The sequence below is a fragment of the Xenopus tropicalis genome, chromosome 8 (assembly GCF_000004195.4).
Source record: "Xenopus tropicalis strain Nigerian chromosome 8, UCB_Xtro_10.0, whole genome shotgun sequence".
NCBI classification, from domain to species: domain Eukaryota; kingdom Metazoa; phylum Chordata; class Amphibia; order Anura; family Pipidae; genus Xenopus; species Xenopus tropicalis.
In genome coordinates this window covers 128,822,880-128,850,419 of record NC_030684.2, presented here as the reverse complement: position 1 = coordinate 128,850,419, position 27,540 = coordinate 128,822,880, and the positions used below count along the sequence as shown (strand labels likewise).

Here is a 27,540-nt window from a genome sequence, read left to right as displayed (position 1 = left end):
TCTGCTTGCATGGCAACTTATTCCCTGATTGTCATGTGACTGTATTTACTTCCTGGTATGAAATAATGCACACCAATATATGTGGAAGTAGAAATGACCCCCAATAGACTGCTCTTACTATATTTATTTATATAGTGGCTTTTTTCTGCCTGCATGGCAACTTATTTCCTGTTTGTCATGTGACTGTATTTAATTCTTAGTATGAAATAAAGCACACCAATATATGTGGAAGTAGAAATGACCCCCAATAGACTGGTCTTTAATATAATATATAATATATTTATGTGGACTATGTTTGTTTATGTTGACTTTTTCTGCTTGCACGGCTACTTATTTTCTGTTTGTCCTGGTAAGACACAAAGCACAGAGACATGTATGAAAGTAAGACTAAAGTTTGGAAAAAAGATGGTTCTTGGAATACAGGAAGGATCAAGCCTATATTTGAGAAGGAAAAGCAATGACTTCAGGATATGTCCGGGTCCCAAGATACTTTTGAAAGCTTCACATTTGACCACCACTGATATAATTGCACCAAAGCTGATAAAACTGGCCAATGACTTTATCTCCCAGTAGGATTAGGCAGACAGCTACAATTTGTGGGGTTGAAAAAGGTAGGTATTATTAGAGGGTAGATGGCAGGGAGTGATCATGGCAAATGAGGGAAGTGGCTTATAATGTCCTGTTTTTCCATTGGCAGTAACTGATCTGTAGTAACTAGTAGCAACTACTTGTCGTGGCTACTAAAATAGACAATGCAGATTATGCAGATTATTTACTGATAACTGTCTCTACATGTGTTTTAACAGAGGCTATTCTCAGTATAGCCTATGGCAAAGTATTTTCTGGAGTTTAGTAGCCGTGAAAAAGTAGCTGCTACTAGTAGCTCAGTGTGTCTTCAACCTTAGAGGAACTGGTCCGGGATTCTTTCCCAAAGGGTGCTCCAATGGCATCCCTTCCCTGCTCTTAGGTGGGCTCACTTTGGGTGGGCACAACATACAATTTATACATGAATATATAACTGTAGCCATGGAGGCAAATACTACTTGCCCGGCTCTGTTACTGTGTATATGCCCAGCTGGCCACTTGTGGGTTCTATGATTTCCTTTAACGAACACTCTTTGCTACCCTTTGTAGTCCACGTGGTTAAGATCAACTACAAGTATAGGACCCATTATCCAGAATGCTCGGGACCAAGGGTATTCCAGATAAGGGGTCTTTCCGTAATTTGGATCTTCATACCTTAAGTGTATTAAAAAATCAATAAAACATTAATTAAACTCAATAGGATTATTTTGCATCCAGTAAGGATTAATTATATCTTAGTTGGGATCAAGTACAGGTACTGTTTTATTATTACAGAGAAAAGGGAATCATTTAACCATTAAATAAACCCAATAGGGCTGTTCTGCCCCAATAAGGAGTAATTATATCTTAGGTGGGATCAAGTACAGGTACTGTTTTATTATTACAGAGAAAAAGGAATCATTTAACCATGAAATAAACCCAATAGGGCTGTTCTGCCCCCAATAAGGGGTAATTATATCTTAGTTGGGATCAAGTACAGGTACTGTTTTATTATTACAGAGAAAAGGGAATCATTTAACCATGAAATAAACCCAATAGGACTGTTCTACCCCCAATAAGGGGTAATTATATCTTAGTTGGGATCAAGTACAGGTACTGTTTTATTATTACAGAGAAAAGGGAATCATTTAACCATTAAATAAACCCAATAGGGCTGTTCTGCCCCCAATAAGGGGTAATTATATCTTAGTTGGGATCAAGTACAGGTACTGTTTTATTATTACAGAGAAAAGGGAATAATTTAACCATTAAATAAACCCAATAGGGCTGTTCTGCCCCCAATAAGGGGTAATTACATCTTAGTTGGGATCAAACACAAAGTACTGTTTTATTTTTACAGAGAAAAAGGAAATCAATTTTAAAAATCTGAATTATTTGATTAAAATGGAGTCTATGGGAGACAGGCTTTCCGTAATTCAGAGCTTTCTGGATATCGGGTTTCCGAATAACGAATCCCATACCTGTACCACAATTTACAGCTATGGTGAATTTGCTTGGCGCAACCCTACACCCGCTGCACGTATTTGGCTTCAAACCACACAATTCCCATTTCACAACACAACACCCCATTTCACTACATTTAATTTCTACAGTTTATTACGCTCATAACAGCTTTGTGTTTAATATAGCAAGTGGGACTGGCTAGCAGCACCTTCTGGGAAGGCAAGTAAAACAGCCGCTAATCGTCCCTTCGTTAGTATGCAGCGTGAATGTATCCCCATTATTCATGTGCCATTGGCAGGAAAGGGGCTGTATCTCCCCAGTGCAACTGCGGCTACGACAGGCTGTTTGGATGACTCACTGTTTTCCCTACAATATTATCACTCCGTATGTACTGGCACGGGGACGCTTTATTTAACGCCACCACTTGTTGTTTGTCGGTTGTGGCAGGATGATAAGGAATGTGAAGCCGGGGCGGGCAAATTTCATGGAATTATGTTGAAATAAATCAGAGCCCCGTTGTTTGAGTGTCAGCTCGATGCTTTTGTTCGTGTAACGCCTGGGTCGGCCCTGGGAATCAATGTATAGACACATGCTATTTCCTGGGATTGGAAAGGGAAAATGAACCCAAACTAATTAAGATGCCTTGGCTTTTAGAGAGTAATATTTCTCTTCAGTCTCATACCCTGCCAGCTGGGAGATTGAGCTGCAGATAGGGTTGCCCCCTGGCTGGTATTGGACTAGCCGAGCCGGTAAATCACAGGCTAGGGCTGGCACTGGTATTACAAATTTACTGGTAATGTACTTGCCCTTAAATTTTTAATTCCCTCCCTTCCTTTACCCATTAGGATGCTGATTGTGATCTGCCTATTTCCCTGCCCAGTCCACCATTTTACAGTCTGCCAATTGTCCCACCTCATACAGCATAGTGACCCCCCCATTATCCAGAAAGCTCCAAATTATGGAAAGCCCGTCTCCCATAGACTCCATTTTAATCAAATAATTCAGAATTTTAAAACTGATTCCTTTTTTCTCTGTAATAATAAAACAGTACCTGTACTTGATCCCAACTAAGATATAATTAATCCTTATTGGGGCAGAACAGCCCTATTGGGTTTATTTCATGGTTAAATGATTCCCTTTTCTCTGTAATAATAAAACAGTACCTGTACTTGATCCCAACTAAGATATAATTACCCCTTATTGGGGCAGAACAGCCCTATTGGGTTTATTTAATGGTTAAATGATTCCTTTTTCTCTGTAATAATAAAACAGTACCTGTACTTGATCCCAACTAAGATATAATTACCCCTTATTGGGGGCAGAACAGCCCTATTGGGTTTATTTAATGGTTAAATGATTCCCTTTTCTCTGTAATAATAAAACAGTACCTGGGGTTAATTAATGTTTTATTGATTTTTTAGTAGACTTAAGGTATGGAGATCTAAATTACAGAAAGACCCCACAAGACCCCCAACACTGCTATAGAACTAGAGATGGCCCTGATTATAGTACAGGTATGGGATCCGTTATCCGGTAACCTGATATCCAGAAAGCTCCAAATTACAGAAAGCCTGTCTCCCATAGACCCCATTTTAATCAAATAATTCAGATTTTTAAAACTGATTTCCTTTTTCTCTGTAAAATTAAAACAGTGCTTTGTTTTTGATCCCAACTAAGATATAATTAATCCTAACTGGATGTAAAATAATCCTATTGGGTTTAATTAATGTTTTATTAATTTCTTAGTAGAGTTAAGGTATGAAGATCCCATATCCGGAATACCCTTGGTTCTGAGCATTCTGGATAACAGGTCCTATACCTGTATGACGTTATCACTCTCTCCTGTGTCAGACTGGAAGTGCCACGCGCAGCCCTGTGTGGGTACCATTTGGCTGGGTATGGATTAAGGTGGAGCAAACAGATTATTTGTGTAGTGGAGCTGCAGAACTACACTGCGGCCAGAAGCCCCATGCAGGGACCCAGAGCTGGCACGGAGACATAAGAGAAATATTCCGATGGTGCATTCACCTCCATGCTTCCCTGCTCAGGGAGGAAAAGATGCAACTGCACAAAGATAACTAAAGCACCAACATATTCAGCAGCGCTGTACTACAGAAAGACATATAAACATATAAATAACATACAGGTACATCACCTCTGTGCAGGCAAAAGATCAAATACATACAAGCCAGCTTACTACTTCAAGTATCTGTCACAGTCAGAAAAGGAGCTGAGGATGCAGGGGTCTGTATAAAAGACTCGTTGCTGTATTTTTATGGTTGAACGTGATGGACGTTTGTCTTTTTTCAACCCAAGTTACTACGTTACTATGTTACTATGTACCATATATACTCGAGTATAAGCCGATCCGAATATAAGCCGAGGTACCTAATTTTACCTAAGAAAACTGGAAAAACTTATTGACTCGAGTATAAGCCTAGGGTGGGAAATACAGCAGCTACTGCTAAGTTTTAATAATCAAAATAAATACCAATAAAATTACATTAATTGAGGCATCAGTGGGGAATATGTTTTTCAATATTTATTTCAAAGAAAAACAGTAAACTAGCTCTGTAAGTGGAGAAGAGGGTCAACAAAAACAATATGAGTTCTACCCCACGCTCATTGCACATTGGCAAACTGGCAGCAGACCCGGTCCCGGAGGAGATGTAAGGGGAAATAAGTATTGCTAGTGGGAGCCTAGGCCAGGGCACTGGAGGGTCTGGTTGCAGGTGGCCTAATTTGCACACAAAGGAGAGAGGGTGCTAGTCTAGAGGGACCCATGGCACCCGACTCGAGTATAAGCCGAGGGTGACTTTTTCAGCACATTTTGGGTGCTGAAAAACTAGGCTTATACTCGAGTAAATACAGTATATTGTACATTCTTAGGGGCAAGTATAGGATCATATCACCAATAATGGGTGCCTGAAAGTGATATGCAGTATGGCACTGAGTCTGTTCCCTGGCATTAGATGGATAGCCCTGAATGTACTGCATTCCAGTAGCCCGGGGGCAGCCATTTACATTTTCCTTACTATTCCCTCTCGGGTGCAGCCATGGCAGATTATAGTACATTCAGCTATGGAATAGGGAGGATTCTCAGATTCTTATATATCAAGCCCTGTAGTTATAATTTAAACGTAAGCTCTAGTAGGTCAGACTCTCTGCAGTTTTAGAGGTTATCAGTTTCTCTCAAGTGCTTACTATGGGATGAGACAGTAAGTGACAATGAGGGTGTATTTGATTCTGTCAGGTTAAGCAATGCTGATTTAGGCCAATAGCAACAGAGGCATATTAACTGCAACTGGTTTCTGCAGTGAGTTCTGCAGCTTCAACCCACCACCAATGAACATCAATAGAAAAAACACGGACTGCAGTTTTTGTGCAGCAGAGCTGCCACTTCTTTTAAACTAGACACATAAACAATCTGGATACCAAATACTTGTACGTGTTATATTAGTGCCTTGGATAAGGTGGAAACCCTTGGCATTGCCCCCTCATTTACTCCAAGATGGTCTACAGTTCTTACCCTTAAGGGGTTCTGTGCCCATATAAAGGCACAAGGCTGCAGGCTGAGTTATACAGGGAACTCTGAGTATCACTCATGTATTATAAGGGATAATGTACCCCCTACTGTAAATGATAAGGATATTAGCAGTCACTGAGGGGTTCTGTGCCCATATAAAGGCACAAGGCTGCAGGCTGAGTTATACAGGGAACTCTGAGTATCACTCATGTATTATAAGGGATAATGTACCCCCTACTGTAAATGATAAGGATATTAGCAGTCACTGAGGGGTTCTGTGCCCATATAAAGGCACAAGGCTGCAGGCTGAGTTATACAGGGAACTCTGAGTATCACTCATGTATTATAAGGGATAATGTACCCCCTACTGTAAATGATAAGGATATTAGCAGTCACTGAGGGGTTCTGTGCCCATATAAAGGCACAAGGCTGCAGGCTGAGTTATACAGGGAACTCTGAGTATCACTCATGTATTATAAGGGATAATGTACCCCCTACTGTAAATGATAAGGATATTAGCAGTCACTGAGGGGTTCTGTGCCCATATAAAGGCACAAGGCTGCAGGCTGAGTTATACAGGGAACTCTGAGTATCACTCATGTATTATAAGGGATAATGTACCCCCTACTGTAAATGATAAGGATATTACCATCAGAAACTGACATCAGCCATTTATAAAAATATACATTTCATGAAATGTTAATGAAAACAAACAAATAAAGTAAGAGTATATTTTGACATTGCATTTGGACATGGAACAGAAACTCAAACTTATCTGAGGAATACCAGGCTGTACTTTAATCCTTTAAGCCATCAGGCAGCCTCGCTACTACTCAGTTTAATTTACTGCCTTTGGCATGAAGGAGAACGGTGCAGTGAGAGAAATAGAATGGGTAGCCATAGCAGAAAGAAGGGAAGAGACAAAAGAGAATGAATTTTTCTGGCATTTCCCCCTCACTATATACTTTATTGATCCAGACACACAAGTTGCCACAATGATGTATTAGAGAGCACAGTCCCATAAAGGGAGGCTGAATCCCTGCGTCGCTGTATAGTTGCACTGCTCCACACTCATTTAACAGCCTCGGCTGCTGTTTTCTGTCCTATAATTAAATGGCTATTATTTAAAGAGGCTATATGGTCCCAGGCGATTCCCCTGCCGGCTGCTTTTTGCCTGCGCTTTGCTTTTTGCCAAGTGCGAACTAAACAAATGTTTGCTTTGTGCTCGTAAATAGAATACCTGTCATTTATAGTGGTTTTTACTTGATTTCCTATATAACTCTCACTTTCCTGTATCTCATTACACTGACCTTACCCGCCGGTACCTATTTAGTCTGGCCCCGCGGCAACAGTGAGCCCATATTGCCCAGTGATGGCATCACACGAGCAAAGTAATCTGTTCCTTCAAAAAGTATGAAAAAATACCATTTTATATGCTGAAATCCAGCTGCAAAACAGTTCTTCTCTTTCTGCATCATGTGAAATCCTGGCAGGGAAGGAGGGACTAAAACATTGATGTTACAATTTGAAACAACTTCTCCACAGCTTACAGACAGCATGCAGGAACTACATAACCCACAATGCATTGCACTGTGATGTTCCTTTCCTTATTGACATCACGTGTGCAGGGAATTGTGGGATTGGGAGGACGCAGGCTGAAGGCTGAGGGCAGGCGACTACTGTTACATTTTATTTGAGTCGCAAAGTAGCCAGCCAGATCAGCAGGGGAACAGGGGGCGGGGCTTAGGGAACTGTTCCAATCCATATTATTACATTAAAAATCATGAAAAGGGTTGCTGCCCATTGACTTCTGCCTCATTTTGGTTTGTTATTAGCCAACTTCCGTCCCCTTTTGTTGGCCATACTAGTGTATCTGACTAATCACCCCACAGGCTAAACAGAAGGAAACCATACGAAGAGCAGTATAGGATCCAAATTATGGGAAGCCCATCTCCAACAGGCTCTATTATAATCTAATAAATATAAATATAAAAAATATATACATTTCTGTAATAATAAAACAGTAGTTTTTAAGGAGGGAAGGGACCTTTGCCATTGACTTCTACATGAACGTGCCAAGTGTAATTGTCAAATTCGGATTATTAGCCATTTAAACCCATAGGGGCTGATTTACTTACCCACGAACGGGTCGAATGGAGTCCGATTGCGTTTTTTTCGTAATGATCGGTACTTTGCGATTTTTTCGTATGTTTTGCGATTTTTTCGGATTCTTTACGAATTTTTCGGATCCAATACGATTTTTGCGTAAAAACGCGAGTTTTCCTATCCATTACGAAAGTTGCGTAAAAAGTTGCGCATTTTGCGTAGCGTTAAAACTTACGCGAAAAGTTGCGCATTTTTCGTAGCGTTAAGTTTTAACGCTACGAAAAATGCGCAACTTTTCGCGTAAGTTTTAACGCTACGCAAAATGCGCAACTTTTTACGCAACTTTCGTAATGGATACGAAAAACTCGCGTTTTTACGCAAAAATCGTATTGGTAACGAAAAATTCGTACAGAATCCGAAAAAATCGCAAAACATACGAAAAAGTCGCAAAATGTTCGTTTTCAAGTCGGAACTTTTCCAATTCGGGTCGGATTCGTGGGTTAGTAAATCAGCCCCATAGTGTTTTTTCTCTGAGACTTTTTAGAAAAAATCCAAATTATGGAAAGACCCCTTATCCAGAAATCCCCAGGTCCTGCTATAAGGTCATAAAGACCTGAAGACCCCTTCACAATGCAAGACATACAGTGAGAGCCTTCTTAAACAGTAGGTATTGGCATACCTCATGCTACACACCTAGCACTGCTTTAAAACTATCCTTTATATGCATTATCCAGGGTTGCATTGGCCAACTGGGCAAATCCTGGTGGGCCTTGGTCCTGCTGGGTAGGTATGAGCAGCAGTTAGTGGGAGGGGCATGGGAAGATATGCTGTATTAATGATCCAATCATAACGCAGGACTATGCAGGTCTGCATCAACGCACCAATGGGATTTTTGAAAAGACATGATTTCTGGGAGGTTTTCAACCAGGTATCTGCTGTGGAGAAGGTGGGGGAAGGCCCATACAGGGGCAGATAAGCTGTTGATTTGGCCTGAAGTGGCCGAATTGGCAGCTTGAATTTGCCTGTCTATGGCCAATTTAACAGCAGAGGAAAAGAAATGGAGATTAAAGGACTTGGGGGGGGGCAGCAGTAATAAGGTTCAAGGACATCGCTGTCTGCATACTGAACATGTTGGACTGTTCCATATCTATCTTTTCCCCGATCAGACTTATCTGCACTTAGTAGGTCCACAGATTATTTCTACATCTGGGATTCCCCTGGAAAGATGCAATAGTTGTTGGTAGGTTTGGGTGGGAATAGCAGGGGAAATGGGCAAAGGCTACGGTAACAAAAAGAATAAAACTGTAAAGCAAAAGATTTCTGCTAAAAAGGCAGGATAAACAGTGTGCACACATCATTGGGCAATCTGTACGTCGGAGCAAGGGATGCTAATGTACCAAACAGCCTCAGCACATTCAGGGCAGTGCGGAAAGAATGGGACCTGCAGCCAGTAACGCAGCCAGTAACGCAGCCATTCAAATGTTACAACCTGGTAATCAGGGCAGGAAGGGCATTTCCCTGTGCCGCAGGGCATGTAAGGCCCCTTGGGTGGGGGGGACAATGTTAAACTACAAAAGATATATTATTTTGTACCAGTTGTTTGTTAGATACAGTATTTGCCATAAAACTGTAACGTGAGATTAGACAATCATTTGAAAGGCTAGAAGAGCACAATAAATACGAGGAACAATAAACTCTCAATTTTTGTCATTACCCCCCCCATCAGATATATATCTTTATATACCCAGGGGCCCCCTTCTTTTCCAGATAAATACAGAAAAGCTGCAACTTGGACATTTCCGATGTAAGGCATTAGGCAAGATTTAGGCATCCCTGATGTAAAGTGCTGAGCCCCCATAATATGTGTCCCCCTCCTTCTGCGTTTTCTCTTCCCATAATTCTGTGCTTATCTCCCTGCACTGGAGGCCGACCTACTTCATTTCCAATCCTCTCATAATGAATTCTTCCTGGTGCAATGAATTTCTCTCAGCTTATTTCCAGCGACTATGTGTTCTCGCCTCTGGCATTCCTGGAGACACGCTGTGCATATCGACTCTCAGCCTCTCTATTAATCCAAAAGGGACTGTTTTTAACCTAAAATATCCTGGAAACAACAGCTCCTCATTGTACACACTTTGGTTTTTGGCCATGATGGTGCCCATAACTGGTGCAGCCCTGGTGTCCTAGGTTCCATTCCACCCAGAGCACTGCAAGGAGTTTGTGTGTTCCCCACACCCTCCAGAAACATACAGGCAGGTTAATTGGTTCCTGATTAAACTGACTCTAGTATGTGTATTAGGGACTTTGACTATTAACTCCACTGTTACCCTTCACCCGCCCCTCAAAAATACAGCGCTGCCAAATCCAGGCGGCACAGCACTGTATTAATGGGGGTGGCAAAGGGTCTCTGTGTTCTGAGACCTACAGCAACTTATTTAACCTAGAAACAGGGTACAAAATGGCATATTGAACATTTTGTACCCTGCTTTCCAGTTTATAAATGACCCCTAAAGTTTTGTACTTTTTGGGTAGGTGAATGCTGGTCCCAACCAATAGTACCATAAATTGATTAAGGTGTGCTACACAATGGACAAACCGGCTAGTTGTAGCCCCAGGTGCAAGCTGAACCCTCAGCCAGGGTAAAACAATATCCAGGATAAAATGAAAAAACAGCAGCACTCCGGAAATGTTGTAGAAAAAAGTGACTTTACTCAAATGCACACAGCTGTGTGCACTTGAATAAAGTCACTTTTTTCTACAACATTTCCGGAGTGCTGCTGTTTTTTCATTTTAACCAATAGTACCATAGTTATCCATGGATATTCTTTAATCAGACAGGTTTGATAAGTCCATCTGCTGGTGCATCATGTTGGCCAGTTCACTGCTGTTGGGATCTTCGGGCCCTAATCAACGTAACCAAAGAAATCTGTCAATACCATGTGTGGCCCCTTATACAGAATCCATCTGTTTGGCTCCTGGCCGCTTGGTTGGATAGCGTACAGCAGTGCTGTCCAACTTCTACGGTGCCGAGGGCCGGAAATTCTCTAGCATACATGGTGGAGGGCCGCTAATAGAAGCCAGTTTTGACCACTCCCCTTTTTGAAACCACACCCACTTCAAACCACACCTATTTTATCACAATGGTGGTAGCACAGCAAAATCCCAAATGCTTGGTCCTTACTGTGGGGATATCAACCATCATTCATATGTGAAAGAATTATGTCATATTAAGATATACCCTTAAATTCCATATGCCTCGTCCTCCCCTGTGGATAGCAGAGCAACCCCAAGTACATAATTACACACCTTAGGGACCATTTAATGTCTATTTCCAACTGCTAACAAACTCCCACAACAAACCCCTGCCAGGTTCACCTCCCACAAGCAGCATAGGGCAAGCAGAGTATGGCACACACAGTCAGCACTCTGCCTTCCCTATGCTGTCTGTGTGTGCCATACTCTGCCTGTCCTACCCTGCCTGTGTGTGCCATACTCTGCCTTCCCTATGCTGCCTGTGTGTGCCATACTCTGCCTGCCCTACCCTGCCTGTGTGTGCCATACTCTGCCTGCCCTATGCTGCCTGTGTGTGCCATACTCTGCCTGTCCTACCCTGCCTGTGTGTGCCATACTCTGCCTGCCCTACCCTGCCTGTGTGTGCCATACTCTGCCTGCCCTACCCTTCCTGTGTGTGCCATACTCTGCCTGCCCTACCCTTCCTGTGTGTGCCATACCCTCCCTGACCTATGCTGCCTGTGTGTGCCATACTCTACCTGCCCTATGCTGGCTGTATGTGCCATACTGTGCCTACAGTACCTATGTCTGAGGTGTGAAGAAGTGAACAATGGGGGTGATTACAGCCTGAGCCTGAGGTGTGAACACTGCAGGGGGTGAACAATGCAGGTATTAAAAGATGTGAAAAACACAGGGGATTACATTTTTAAACAATACAGAGGGATTACAGCCTGAATCTGAGGTGAGAACCATGCAGGGGGGGCAGTTAATCTCAGTACTGATACCATTTAATGCTTACTCAAAGGTAAGCCATCAAAGCAGCCAGACAGGTGGGGGGCCACACAGAGGGGGGTCGCGGGCCGCATGCGGCCTGCGGGCCGCCAGTTGGACAGCACTGGCATACAGGATAGGCCTTTTGCATCTACTAGTAGGCCTTGTATCTACTACTGACTGAGAGTGATAGGAATCATTGTATTACATAAATACTTTGGCATTCAGAGGTTCATCAGGATGTTTGACGCTGCAAAGCATAGTCACGTAAACAGTATGTGAATGTTTATACGACAGCCAGGCTTGTTAATCTGAGTTTTCAGAATAAGTAACCATCATATTCCTAAATTTAACAGTACGGCACAGAATCATAATAATTTGTGTATATAATGGTGATATGTTATGGAGCACTCTGGATAACATAAGCGAGGCTGCATCTTTAGTCCTGGGAAAGAAATGTAATTATTCTATCAAAAAGATCTTTAATTGAGATCTATATCTACAGCACCATGCTTAGCCACTGAAGAACGTTCCGCCATGCTCATGCAATGTAAGGTTTTTACCTGGCAGGGTGACAGAAATTTGCTTTTGCACTGGCAACATTATGAGACGGTGTCATTTAATGTTTGTAGCTCGTCTAGCTAATGAAAAATCATAATGTCAAATCAATGAAGGGTGATTGGTTGCAAACAAGGAACAATAAGCCCACAATACGTCAAGGGGGCAAGATGGCGGCAGTTATAGCGGGGTGTGTATTTGTTTTAAACTGCTTTTGGTATCATGGGCCAGATTCATATCAATGAGACCTTTCCCAAAGACTTCTATTGCATTTTCATGAGATAAACTAAGAAATACTAATACTTAGACTAAGTTTTTCTCATGGAACCCACCAAGTTGGCCAATTATGGGATTCTTCAAGTTTGTTTTCATTTTTTACATAGTATTGCATTTAAATAAGTTTATCCTCATTGGTCTGTGTTCTTAATATTTTGTAGGACCTGAAGGACCTTCTAGTATCTGAACAGACCCAGCAAAGTATGATAATTAATCACACAGATCAACGCCGGTACTGGAAAGGAGCAACTCACCTTGAACATATCTAACATTGCTGCTCTCCCTAGAAAGAAGGTTACGCCTCGGGCATTTTGGGCTGAGAAGTAACAAGTCGGCATTTTAGCATAATTCCAAGATTACAATCCTTAGGTAGGGCTTTGTAGCATTCAACCATGGAGGATACGTACAGAGACCGGACTGCCTTTATTCGAGGAGCTAAAGATATTGCGAAGGAAGTCAAGAGACATGCGGCCAAAAAAGTGGGCAAGGGCGTGGACAAGATGCAGGACGAGTACACAAAGCGATCTTATACAAGATTTGAGGAAGACGATGATGACGATTACCAGCCACAAGATGGATATTACCGGGGCGACCCTCTTAATGACGAGGAAGGAGCCTCTAGTGATGCCACCGAGGGGCACGATGAAGACGATGAAATTTATGAGGGGGAGTATCAAGGTATTCCTCGGGCTGACTCCATGAAGGGAGATCACCTCGCAAACAACCAGCAGCTTGTTACGGAATTCAAAGACTTCAATGATTTGGAAGGTCAAAGGAAAAAGGACAAGGAGGAACTGGCTCAGCAATATGAGGTGATCCTACAGGAGTGCGGGCACGGGCGCTTTCAGTGGACTCTCTATTTTGTTCTTGGACTTGCCTTGATGGCCGACGGCGTGGAGATTTTTGTGGTGGGATTTGTGCTGCCGAGTGCAGAGAAAGACATGTGTTTATCTGACTCCAATAAAGGCATGCTGGGTAAGTTCTAAATATTATATTTGCACCTTAATACATTACCTCATTGTCTGTTAGATTGTCTCCACCTGAACCATGTTATGAGATAAGTGAGGACTAAACCAAAGGGGGGACCTCCAAGGGGGACTTCAACGACTACTATTTACCCCTAGAGTTGTAACCACTTTCCATTAAAAATAATGGAATTCCCTTTTCTCTGCATAAAATAATAACTCTCCAAGCCCTCTGCAATGAATGGAGATGGTGGCAACGATAACAGTATATGTTCTGCCCTTATTTTGTTTTTCCAAAGTCCCCTGAAATTGCGAGACGACTTTGGAAAAATGGAGCAATGGTTATGTTTTCCCATTACTGCCAGCAGGAAAGCATTTTATTGCATCCCCATGTGCCATCTAACCCTTTTATAGCTTTAACCTACAACTTAGCTAAGGCTGTCAGGCTGGTCCTCCTATAATGGACCAAAGCAGTGGATGGCAACCAGCCTAAGGGCTTATTTGTGCCCTGAGTACCCCTGGAACTATAGCAGGGTGACTGTTACCCCAATGTTTCTCTATATCTGTAACCTTGTTATGGGCTAAGGGGGCCCAGCCTGAAGGCCAGTTAGGGGGGGGATTTGGGGTGAGTGCTTATTTGTGCCCTGGGTACCCCTGGAACTATAGCAGGGTGACTGTTACCCCAATGTTTCTATATATCTGTAACCTTGTTATGAGCTAAGGGGGCCCAGCCTGAAGGCCAGTTAGGGGGGGGGATTTGGGGTGAGTGCTTATTTGTGCCCTGGGTACCCCTGGAACTATAGCAGGGTGACTGTTACCCCAATGTTTCTATATATCTGTAACCTTGTTATGGGCTAAGGGGGCCCAGCCTGAAGGCCAGTTAGGGAGGGACTTGGGGTGAGTGCTTATTTGTGCCCTGGGTACCCCTGGAACTATAGCAGGGTGACTGTTACCCCAATGTTTCCATATATCTGTAACCTTGTTATGGGCTAAGGGGGCCCAGCCTGAAGGCCAGTTAGGGGGGGATTTGGGGTGAGTGCTTATTTGTGCCCTGGGTACCCCTGGAACTATAGCAGGGTGACTGTTACCCCAATGTTTCTATATATCTGTAACCTTGTTATGGGCTAAGGGGGCCCAGCCTGAAGGCCAGTTAGGGGGTGTTAGTACTGTTAGGTCCTCTTCCAATTAAGCATAAAAACTGTAGAGGATACTGCTTAACACCAGTCTATTTTACAGTGTTTTTCACAGAAGTAAATTAAATCTATTGCTTACAAGTCCTTTATACACTGTAATGGCTTTGCTGGTATAGTTTTATGGTATCTCTCTGTACAGGATATGAGCAAACTTAGGGGCTGTTCCTGCTAAATTGTGCTTAGTACAGGGGAATCCCTATGCTGCCATAGTTTTATGGTATCTCTCTGTACAGGCTATGAGCAAACTTAGGGGGCTGTTCCTGCTGAATTGTGCTTAGTACAGGGGAATCCCTATGTGCCATAGTTTTATGGTATCTCTCTGTACAGGCTATGAGCAAACTTAGGGGGCTGTTCCTGCTGAATTGTGCTTAGTACAGGGGAATCCCTATGCTGCCATAGTTTTATGGTATCTCTCTGTACAGGCTATGAGCAAACTTAGGGGGCTTTTCCTGCTGAATTGAAGGGCAAGTGTACAGCCATTACTACCTCATTCATACAGCATGAACTCCCACCATACAAAGATATTCCAATTGGCTAAAAATCTCCCTTTCAAACAGCGAGGGTTATCGATTGGTTTATCCTTATTTCCAGCTGGGAGAAGATTTGCTCCCGTGCCTTTCCCTAAGCACAGTGGTGCATAATGCATGACCTCTAATGGCTCAGCCAGTGATACAGCAACTACTGCTATAACCGCTACCCGCCGCCATAGGGAGGGGTGTAGAAATTCTGTTTATTCTCCTAGTTTATCATGGGTGAACATCACAGCTGAGCGACCACAATTCAATTTCCATAGAGATTGCTATTTCTGAACAATGAAGACTTCCCATAAGTCTCTTATCAACCACAGGGCGGAATAACCTTTTGTGTCATGCAGAAATTCTCTGTTCCCAAATTCCCCACGTGGGTGAGGGCAGGGAGGCATAGAAAACATAAATATAATCACTTTTCAATCTAAGATAATTATTTAGTATTTTATATCAATGAGCGCTACAGGGAACAAAACTCACATAGCATCTTACTGGGATTCTGCCATGATTTTTATGGGGTACTGTTGATTTCTAAATGACACTGTTTACATAGCAAATAATTCCCTCTGCCATTTAAAGTTTTATTCTTGAACCAACAAATGTATTTGTAGCTGTAATATTGGTGTGTAGGCGCCATCTCAGTGCATTGTGCCTGAGTCTGAGCTTTCAGCCGGCGCTACACATTAGAACTGCTTTCAGCTAACCTATTGTTTCTCCTACTCCCATGTAACTGGAGGAGTCCCAAGCCGGACTTGGATTTCTTACTATTGAGTGCTATTCTGATACCTACTGGGAGCTGCTATCTTGCTCCCTTCCCATTGTTCTGCTGATCGGCTGCTGGGAGGGGGGGGGATATCACTCCAACTTGCAGCGCAGCAGTAAAGTGTGAGTGAAGTTTATCAGAGCACAGGTCACATGGCTGTGGCACCCTGGGAAATGAAGAATATGGCTAGCCCCATGGGTAAAACAGATTACAATGCAGGATTCTGCTGGAGAAGCTCTATTAACTGATGGGGTTTGAAAAGAACATGGTTTTCCCATGACAGTATTGGTTTAAATATAAGGATAGAGAAAGGTACAATGTGGCAGATGTGTGCAACTCCCACACAGTCACAATTAAGAAGACCAATTGCAAATGGCCCTAGTATCTCAATGTCTACACCATACTGAATTCACTATTCCTATAATATATTGTATTTATTTTAACAAAACATTATATATTAAGGGGGTTATGTAATAAAAGTTTGCCCAGGAGCAATAACCCATAGCAACCAACCAACAGGTAGCATTTACTGGTCACCTGTTTAAAAACAAACAGCTTATTGGTTGCAATAAATCTCCCACTGCCGGCAACTTATCTTTCCAAAAAGCTCCCCCCGGCAGGTCTGCTAATATCAGAAGCTGGAGCAAGGAACATCTATGTTTGATGGGGATTATTCTGATGGTTCTAATTAACACCGAGAAGCCAAACAAGGAGCAGAATGAGTCAGGAGGACAAGTGGTTTTATTTTATAATAAGGAATAAGCTTTAATTAACAGAGCAATAGCAGGATCAACGTGACGCGTTTCTGGCTTTGGCCGACCCATTTCATGTTGGAGGCTCTTTTGGGTGGCAGCTGAGCTGGGAATGCGTCCAACGGCTGGAATGGTTACTGCCGGCTCCAGCAGATTCATCCAAACGCCCCCACACAAATCTAAGTGACTAGCGAAGGAGAGGAACCTTTGCAAATCGAGGAGACGTGGAGCAGTGCAAGTGGGCTGATTGAAATGACTGCATTGCCTGCTCTATCAGAAGTAGGTCACCTCCGAAGCCCGGCACGTTACATGGCTCCCCTCTCTTGTGCGCCTATGCAGTCACAGATAAATCAATATATTAGGGGCTACACCATGGTTTTACTCCCACCCTAATCAAAATTCATAGAGAGGACATTTATGTGCTCGGGCTGATATCTCACACTCCATTATTCTGAGTGGTTACCGAGCCATGGAAGTCATGGAAGAGTCACGATGGCTGGAAAACAGGATTCCTTGAGAAGACATCTCACTAACCATGCATGATTGACCATGAGAATATCTATAAGCGTGAAAAATAGTCCAGCCCCTGGGAAAGAAAAAAGGTGAAAGACAAATGATGGGGAAAGACTGAGAAGTGAGGAACAAGAGGTTAAGGGTGAATCAAAGTGCTCCACCAACAGCACTGGGCACCCTATGTGCTAGAAATAAAATGCTGGGAAAGAATATTAGCAAAAAAAAAAAAAAAATGGTGTCATAAGTCTTATTGTTTGACAGGAAGTTGAGGGTATCCCATTGTTATCATAATTATGAGCTCACTGTTAGACAGGAAGTTGATGATATCCCCTCGTCATCATAATTATGAGCTCACTGTTAGACAGGAAGTTGATATCCCCTTGTCATCATAATTATGAGCTCACTGTTAGACAGGAAGTTGATGATATCCCCTCGTCATCATAATTATGAGCTCACTGTTAGACAGGAAGTTGATGATATCCCCTCATCATCATAATTATGAGCTCACTGTTAGACAGGAAGTTGAGGATATCCCCTCGTCATCATAATTATAAGCTCACTGTTAGACAGGAAGTTGATGATATCCCCTCATCATCATAATTATGAGCTCACTGTTAGACAGGAAGTTGATGATATCCCCTCGTCATCATAATTATGAGCTCACTTTTAGACAGGAAGTTGATGATATCCCCTCATCATCATAATTATGAACTCACTTTTAGACAGGAAGTTGATGATATCCCCTCATCATCATAATTATGAGCTCACTTTTAGACAGGAAGTTGATGATATCCCCTCATCATCATAATTATGAACTCACTTTTAGACAGGAAGTTGATGATATCCCCTCGTCATCATAATTATGAACTCACTTTTAGACAGGAAGTTGATGATATCCCCTCGTCATCATAATTATGAGCTCACTTTTAGACAGGAAGTTGATGATATCCCCTCATCATCATAATTATGAACTCACTTTTAGACAGGAAGTTGATGATATCCCCTCATCATCATAATTATGAGCTCACTATTAGACAGGAAGTTGATATCCCCTCATCATTATATTATTCTTAACTAACTGCAATGGCAGTGTTTACCAGGCAGCTTGGGCTTGGGCACTATCTGTTTGTATGTTCCACATGGGGTGGCTCTGGTTCCCTCCAAAACAGGGTAATTGGCTCCTGATAAAACCCCTAGTGTTATGGGGACCATAGATTGTAAGCTCCACTGGTACAGGGGTATAATATTTCTCAAGCACTATATATAACAGATAATTTCCATAGCTCTTTCCAAATCTGCCTATGAGAAAGACTTGAAGCTCCTGTGCCAAGCATCTAGCAGACAGGTCCAACACAAACCTGCAATATCCTCTGGAGCAAGCCCAGTGTGCAGCCAGCAAGTGGTTAACATGCAGACTACCTGCCTAACGATTAACACTGCCATTAATTAGTATGTGCAGGGGGACGCTGAGCCTGTTTCCATGTTCTCCAGTGGCACAGGCATGGCTCGTATTGTATTTGCAAGCTGTTTGTCATATGCACTGAATGCTGTAATTGCCAGCAACGTAACAGAAAGCATTAGAGGGTTTGTTCTGCTGATGGGCTGTCTCATAAGGGATCATTATCAGGATAAATTGCTAGCTTCACATTGATCTGCTGCAAAAAAACTACGTTTGCCCCCCCGTCCCTCCAGCTATTGTGCACCCCTGTAAGTAAATAGGCATCGCTCTTTAGTATGCAGCTTACTCCGAATTGGAGCAGAATGAGAGATGGAGAGACTGACGCAGGAAGGAAAGGAGAGAACAAGGGAATATTAAGGGAAAAAAAGATAAAGTTTGTTTGAGAAATTAAATAGGTGAAGGTTATTTCTAACCGATGAGATCCTGAACTCACACACAAGTTTCCCATGGTTTGTAATGCAAAAGCTCCAATAAGCTGTATGGGAAAACCTGCAAATTGATTAGAACATTTTTTCTCCACGAATTGAATTTCAAATGCAATGGGGGTTAAATGTAGCCAGGAGGTGATAGGAAAGGGGGATAGAATCCAGAGAAATAGGGAAAAAGAAGGATATATGTATAAAGAGGGAGATTCTAGTACAGGTATGGGACCTCTTATCCAGAATGCTCGGGACCTGGGTTTTCCCAATAAGGGATCTTTCCGTAATTTGGATCTTCGTAACTTAAGTCTTCTAAAAATCATTTCAATATTAAATAAACCCATTTTGCCTGCAATAAGGATTTATTATATTTTAGTTGGGATCAAGTACAGGTATTGTTTTATTATTACAGAGAAAAGGGAATCATTTAACCATGAAATAAACCCAATAGGGCTGTTCTGCCCCCAATAAGGGGTAATTATATCTTAGTTGGGATCAAGTACAGGTACTGTTTTATTATTACAGAGAAAAGGGAATCATTTAACCATGAAATAAACCCAATAGGGCTGTTCTGCCCCCAATAAGGGGTAATTATATCTTAGTTGGGATCAAGTACAGGTACTGTTTTATTATTACAGAGAAAAGGGAATCATTTAACCATGAAATAAACCCAATAGGGCTGTTCTGCCCCCAATAAGGGGTAATTATATCTTAGTTGGGATCAAGTACAGGTACTGTTTTATTATTACAGAGAAAAGGGAATCATTTAACCATTAAATAAACCCAATAGGGCTGTTCTGTCCCCAATAAGGGGTAATTATATCTTAGTTGGGATCAAGTACAGGTACTGTTTTATTATTACAGAGAAAAGGGAATAATTTAACCATTAAATAAACCCAATAGGGCTGTTCTGCCCCCAATACTGGTTTATAATTACAAAGAAAAGGGAAATCATTTTTAAAAATTAGAATTATTTGCTTATATTGGAGTCTATGGCAGATGGCCTTTCCATAATTCAGAACTTTCTGGATAATAGGTTTGCGGATAACGGATCCCATACCTGTATAAACAGAACAGTCCCCCTCTGCAGATGAGCTGAATTTATAATAAAGGCCTTACGGTATCTCTCTGAATTCCTGCTGAATAGTGCTTAGTAAAGGGGAATACCTATAGTTTTATGGCTATAAGCAAACTTGCTGGGTTTTCTGTTTTATGGAAATGTCCATTTACAGCCCTGCTTAGCTGCCTATGCCACTAATCACATGAGATCCTACCTATGGATAGCCAGGCCACCCCCTTCTCTTATTATGATATTATAACACAACAGGAGGGCCATAGGGAGTGATAAGGAAGCAGGGCTGCTGCTCCCTAAAAGCAGAGTACTCAGTCTGCACAGGGCACCAACTCCCGGGGGGGGCACCATCCCAGCTGCTCCAAAAAAAAACATTTTTATATATTATAACATACCCCCCCAACACTGTCCCGCCGGTTTTTATAGCGCATCCCGCTGTCCCGGATAGTTCTATCAATCAATCTATGGGGGCAATTGGGGGCACTGTGTGTAGGGTTTTTTTTATTATTTTATTTTTACTTCCGTAATATTTGGGGGAGGGGGCACAAAAGTAAATTTCTGCTTAGGGCACCCATTTGGCCAGCAGCGGCCCTGTAAGGAAGTTGCGGTCAGCCAGCAGGGACAATGGCAGATTTGGGTAAAACAGCAAACTGAGTCACTAACACGGGGTGGGGTTAGGTGGGATGAAAACAACATAAATATACATTTTCCTCCTAATATTTTCATTAGCCAGATACATGCAACCCCATCAGTAATGATGCCCCGATGCCTAGAATATTGCCCTATTACTCAGAGCTACACTCAGTAATTACCCCCTGATGCTCCTGATTTTATGCATCAATTTTGTTGCCTTTGTTGCGTCCTTGCTGCCCATAAATCTCCCCGTTTCTCCATGGCTTGATATACGCGGGGCCTGCAGACACTGCGCAGGAATGGCACGCTTCACATGCGCTGACTCACAATGCAGAGGTCCTCTCCTGGGCGCCAAAGCCACTTTTAACTCTTTATGTGCAATGCAAAGGCCTGGCAAGGCTGGCACGGAACGCTCTGTCGGCAGCTCCCTGGCAGGGATGGGGTTAATGGCCCCCAACCATTTCCTGCGATGTTCGGCAAGCATTTCCTTTACAGATTGCCTTCGGATCTCTTCCCTCGGTTTAACATCTTCATTACATATTCATGCCGTAATCCTCCAGCGGTTTTCTGTTTTCAAGCAAATATTGATGTTACAATATTATTTGCATGTTGTTTTCTTGCGCAGCCTGAACGAGCGAGATGTAATATTTATTGAGCATTATGGCTGTCGGCGTCATCTGGAGGCAAATAATCTCTATAAGCTCTCCTCATTACTTATCTTTCCACTCAGGCCCTCTGCTGTGTACATTCTACACTATCATTCAAACGCCTGCCTGGTTGCTATGGCTGGTGTAATCGTAGCAACCACATAGCACTCTGTATTGATCGCCTCTGACTCCCAGCACCTTAAGTTGATTTATACGGGTTGTTAACTTTTAGTGTGACATAGATATTGATTGCATTTTGTTTTCATATCTTTTTATTTTGTGTGGTTTTTCAATTATTTAGCTCTTCCGTTTGGAATTTCAGCAGCAATCTGGTTGCTAGGGTCTTGTTTACCTTAGCAACCAGGCAGCGGTTTGAATGAGAGACTGGAATATGAATAGGAAAGGGACTGAATAGAAAGATAAGAAATAAAAAGTAACAATAGTAATAGAATGGTAGCCTCATAATCATTTTTTGGTTGCCGGGGTCAGTGACCCCCAGTTGAAAGCTGGAGAGATGTAGAAGAGGAAGGCCAGCCATTTTATGAACTTGCCTTCCTTAAGAATAGATAATGAAGACTAATTGCAAATGTGCTAGGACATTCTGTAACACAGTTACTGTGTAAGAGCCAGAGACTTCAGGAGGACAGAGGCACGTGGTTTAGTGAATTGCCGGCAAAAAGATGATTCCAATTGAGGTGCAAGTTCCGGTGCATTAAAAATTTTAACTGGGTCCCATCAGCATTAAAAATTGGGAGAGGTAAAACTGTTAGGGTCCCCCCAGCTCCCTGACCTCCCCAGTGCAGTATCTCAGTGGCAGGCCAACCTAGAGTGGCGCCCAAGGCAGCACCGTATGGGAAAACATGAAACCTGGGATCTGCTGTATTAACTATACTCGGAACATGCCTATTCCCTTTAAAATCCTGCATGGATCTACTTAGGACTGAGGATACTCTATGGTGGCATTAATAAATACATCTACTTGTTAGACCTAAGGCTGAATATGATGGTAGGAACCCCTAGGCCCAGCCACCACCGCTACTGCACCGCAATGTGCTTTGCACCTAGCACCCTACTGGCAGTACTGGGGGACTGAGCCCTAAGTGCCCTGGCTGCATGCTGCCCCTAAAATCCTGCCACCCTAGGCCTTGGATGTTGGACTAAGCCCCCTAAGGCCCATCAGAGACCCTGCCACCGAGGGCCCACCCTCACCACAGTGAAATGTAGGCAGTGCTAAGTGTCTGTATTAAAAATAAGGTGGAGCTGAGGGTCATGGCCCTGCGCTGGGGCGCATTGGGGCTGGGGCGCATTGGGGCTGGGAGAATTGGGGCTTGGGCGCATTGCGGCTGGGGTGCATTGGGGCTTGGGCGCTTTGGGGCTGGGGAGCATTGGGGCTGGGGCGCATTGGGGCTGGGGCGCATTGGGGCTGGGGCGCATTGGGGCTCGGGCGCATTGTGGCTCGGGCGCATTGGGGCTTGGGCGCATTGGGGCTGGGGCGCATTGAGGCTGGGGCGCATTGGGGCTTGGGCGCATTGGGGCTGGGGCGCATTGGGGCTGGGGCGCATTGGGGCTTGGGCGCATTGGGCTGGGCGCATTGGGGCTGGGCGCATTGGGGCTGGGGCGCATTGGGGCTGGGGCGCATTGGGGCTGGGGCGCATTGGGGCTGGGGCGCATTGGGGCTTGGGCGCATTGGGGCTTGGGCGCATTGGGGCTGGGGCGCATTGGGTCTTGGGCGCATTGAGGCTTGGGCGCATTGGGGCTTGGGCGCATTGGGGCTTGGGCGCATTGGGGCTTGGGTGCATTGGGGCTTGGGTGCATTGGGGCTTGGGTGCATTGGGGCTTGGGCCCAATAGGAGCTCCTCTACTATTCCCAGAGGTCAGTCCAACCCTGCTTGGAGTGTCAGCTCTGAATCCACTAATTAAACTGCTCTTGCTTTCTCCTTCTCCCCTAAGCACAGGCTTTAGAGATGGACATGGATAAAGCCAAGGAACACAGTTAAATCTGTAGAAATAATGAAGGCAGGTTCTTGAATTTCAGTCAATAAAAAGCTGAAAAGGCAGACAAAATCAATGGGTTTCTGCCCCACAATGAAATAGTTCAAATATGATTGTGTTAATAAGGGGAACAATCCAATTGGTTTAATTGAACAAGGAACTTGGCAACAGGGCAAGTCTCCCACCCTAGTACTATATAGCAGCGGAGATCACATGGGCCCTGAGGGACCAATGAATGTAACACAAGCCACCTATGAGTTTATTATAGTACCGTGGGTCTCACTTTATCTGAGAAGGAATCTGCCACTGAGTGATGTGACTAAATTATCCCTTTGCCCCTATTCTGGCACCAGGCTAGCGGCACAGTAAAGATAATATGGGTTTCACAGTTCTAATGAAATTTCACAAAGCTTATGGGTCTCCCAGTGGTGCAAATACTGTATAATAACTATACCGAACTGTATTCCCTGTCTCAGCAGGATGCACTGAGCTCCTGATTCCATTGTTAAACGCATTATACATTTCCTTTCACTTACTTTAGAGCTATTGATGGTATTTCTAAAAGAAATTACACAAACTGACGAGCTTCCACTGTAAATGATTAATCCTAAATGAATTCCCTGGATGACAGAACAGACAAAGTTTATACTATAGGCACCATCTCTCCCTACTATACCTGCTATCCCACAGCCCCAGTCCCTTCCCAGAGGCTATTATCCCCCCACTGTTACTATAGGCACCATCTCTCCCTACTATACCTGCTATCCCACAGCCCCAGTCCCTTCCCAGAGGCTATTATCCCCCACTGCTACTATAGGCACCATCTCTCCCTACTATACCTGCTATCCCACAGCCCCAGTCCCTTCCCAGAGGCTATTATCCCCCCACTGCTACTATAGGCACCATCTCTCCCTACTATACCTGCTATCCCACAGCCCCAGTCCCTTCCCAGAGGCTATTATCCCCCACTGCTACTATAGGCACCATCTCTCCCTACTATACCTGCTATCCCACAGCCCCAGTCCCTTCCCAGAGGCTATTATCCCCCCACTGCTACTATAGGCACCATCTCTCCCTACTATACCTGCTATCCCACAGCCCCAGTCCCTTCCCAGAGGCTATTATACCCCCACTGCTACTATAGGCACCATCTCTCCCTACTATACCTGCTATCCCACAGCCCCAGTCCCTTCCCAGAGGCTATTATCCCACTGCTACTATAGGCACCATCTCTCCCTACTATACCTGCTATCCCACAGCCCCAGTCCCTTCCCAGAGGCTATTATACCCCCACTGCTACTATAGGCACCATCTCTCCCTACTATACCTGCTATCCCACAGCCCCAGTCCCTTCCCAGAGGCTATTATCCCACTGCTACTATAGGCACCATCTCTCCCTACTATACCTGCTATCCCACAGCCCCAGTCCCTTCCCAGAGGCTATTATCCCCCCACTGCTACTATAGGCTACATCTCTCCCTACTATACCTGCTATCCCACAGCCCCAGTCCCTTCCCAGAGGCTATTATCCCCCCACTGCTACTATAGGCACCATCTCTCCCTACTATACCTGCTATCCCACAGCCCCAGTCCCTTCCCAGAGGCTATTATCTCCCCACTGCTACTATAGGCACCGTCTCTCCCTACTATACCTGCTATCCCACAGCCCCAGTCCCTTCCCAGAGGCTATTATCCCCCCACTGCTACTATAGGCACCATCTCTCCCTACTATACCTGCTATCCCACAGCCCCAGTCTCTTCCCAGAGGCTATTATCCCCCCACTGCTACTATAGGCACCATCTCTCCCTACTATACCTGCTATCCCACAGCCCCAGTCCCTTCCCAGAGGCTATTATCTCCCCACTGCTACTATAGGCACCGTCTCTCCCTACTATACCTGCTATCCCACAGCCCCAGTCCCTTCCCAGAGGCTATTATCCCCCCACTGCTACTATAGGCACCATCTCTCCCTACTATACCTGCTATCCCACAGCCCCAGTCTCTTCCCAGAGGCTATTATCCCCCCACTGCTACTATAGGCACCATCTCTCCCTACTATACCTGCTATCCCACAGCCACAGTCCCTTCCTTAATGTATTTAATTCTATGCATTGTGGCGCCATTGCTGAAATGCCAGCACTAAATAAATGAATGTGCTTATTTTCCTACCTACAGCTACTGCAGTTTTCACCCTTTCCCGGGCCCCTCAAAGACAGCTGTGACATTTGCAACCTCCCTCCATTCCCTGGGGTGACAGGCATTATGTACAGAATATAATTTCAGCAGGCCTTTTCATCCACAAGGAACTGCTCTTTAAGCATTAGTGTCACTTGAATTTAGCCATTGCTTTATTCTACCCTGCACCTTGAGTTCCAGGCAGTGCGGAGACTGCCACCTTGTGGCTCACTCTGGCCAATGCACAGAAAGCTGCCCATATAATGCTGCTGTGAGGAACACAGCTGAGCGCCTGATGGAAAAAACAGGTTAAGGATCAAACTCTGCAGATAACAGCACAATATTAAAAGGTAGCAAAGGGCAATACTTATGGGGACCACTATGAGCGAGCAGAGAATGGCTAGAAATAAAAGTTGCAGCAAGCTGTACACAAGCCTTTTGGTTTCCCACTGAGCGGAGGTGAAAGTTCCAAGTTATATTGCTCAATTAAGAGTCCCAAGGCCCAAATGTAGTTGAGGCTTTTGCCGGTGAATCTGACAGCTTAGAACTGACTGTCCTAAATCTATTGCCGTGCAAACAGCTGCAGGTATAGCAGTGCCCCCCCCAGGCTCCTCTCACCCCCATGCATTACTATATTAATACTTCTCTGTCTGCCCTTCTAATTAGCCCTGGGCAATTAGCCCAGCATCAATAAAGTGATGATTAAAACTGCCATTTTGTTGTATCCTTTTAATTGTTAAACTGTCATTACTCTGCATTATTCTTTTGCACAATCATTTTTTTAATGACTGGTATGAAATTATCACATATTTGTTTTATTATTAACCTACATATGGGTATTTGGGGTCCAGGGCAAATAGTAGAATAAATTCAGGCACTGAAAATCCTCAACAGTATAACCCAACCAGTTTGTGAGCACACCAACCTCCAAAAATTGTGTATTATATTCATAATAGTGACTACTTCTGATTATAGTATAAAGGAGCAACTACCCCACATATACCTGCACACACTGAGCAATGCTCTCAGAACGAGAGTCAAAATCACTGGTGGGGTTCCAAACTATTAATGGAAAACTATACCCGCAGAATGAATACTTAACCAACAGGTAGTTTCCCTTGAGCCGCCATTTAGTGATGGGCTGTGTGCTCCCTCAGAGATCAGCTGACAGGAAATAATGCAGCTCTAACTGTAACAGGAAGTAGTGTGGGAGTAAAAGACAGAACTCTGTCCATTCATTGGCTGATGGGGCCTAGCATGTATGTGTGCCTTGGCTTGTTTGTGTGCACTGTGAATCCTATGATCCCAGGGGGCGGTCCTTAATTCTTAAAATGGCAATTTTCTATTTAGGATTACCCAATGGCACATACTACTAAAAAAGTATATTTTTATGAAATAAAAATAGCCAATCATACCTCTTATTTGGCAACCCTGGAACTTTTTTCATGCATGTGTTGCTCCCCAAATCTTTTTCCGGGTATAAACGGTTGGGGACCTTTGGTGTAGATGTTTCCAAAATGGAGCTCATTACAGTTCAGGGTTATATGGTGCAGCCTGTAGGATACATAATAAAAGGAGTATGGAAGAGTTAAGCAATAGAGCATCCATGGACGTTTAAGGGACTGTGCATAATCATGTAAAGGGTATGGACCTGTTCTGTAATGAACATTATGGGCAGCAGAAGAGAGAAACTACAGTATTTCATTATTAATTTGTCTCTGCAGGTCTCATCGTCTACCTGGGGATGATGGTTGGTGCTTTCCTATGGGGAGGGATGGCAGACCGCATTGGCCGACGGCAATGCCTACTCATCTCTCTCTCTGTCAACAGTGTGTTTGCCTTCTTCTCTTCATTTGTCCAGGGATATGGGACCTTCTTGTTCTGCAGGCTTCTGTCTGGTGTTGGGTGAGAATGTTATTTTTTGCTTTTCATG

General features: G+C 43.7%; 1 protein-coding gene across 1 annotated transcript in view; it reads left to right on the top strand.

The window, feature by feature from the left end:
* The window catches only part of sv2a (synaptic vesicle glycoprotein 2A), a 67,239-nt gene that overhangs the window by 23,517 nt on the left and 16,182 nt on the right, over positions 1-27,540 (top strand). Inside the window, exons 2-3 of the mRNA XM_012969548.3 lie at positions 12,658-13,471; positions 27,332-27,512. Of these exons, the coding sequence (XP_012825002.1) occupies positions 12,889-13,471; positions 27,332-27,512 (764 nt within the window). The 5' untranslated portion in view covers positions 12,658-12,888. The remainder of the gene's footprint in view (positions 1-12,657; positions 13,472-27,331; positions 27,513-27,540) is intronic.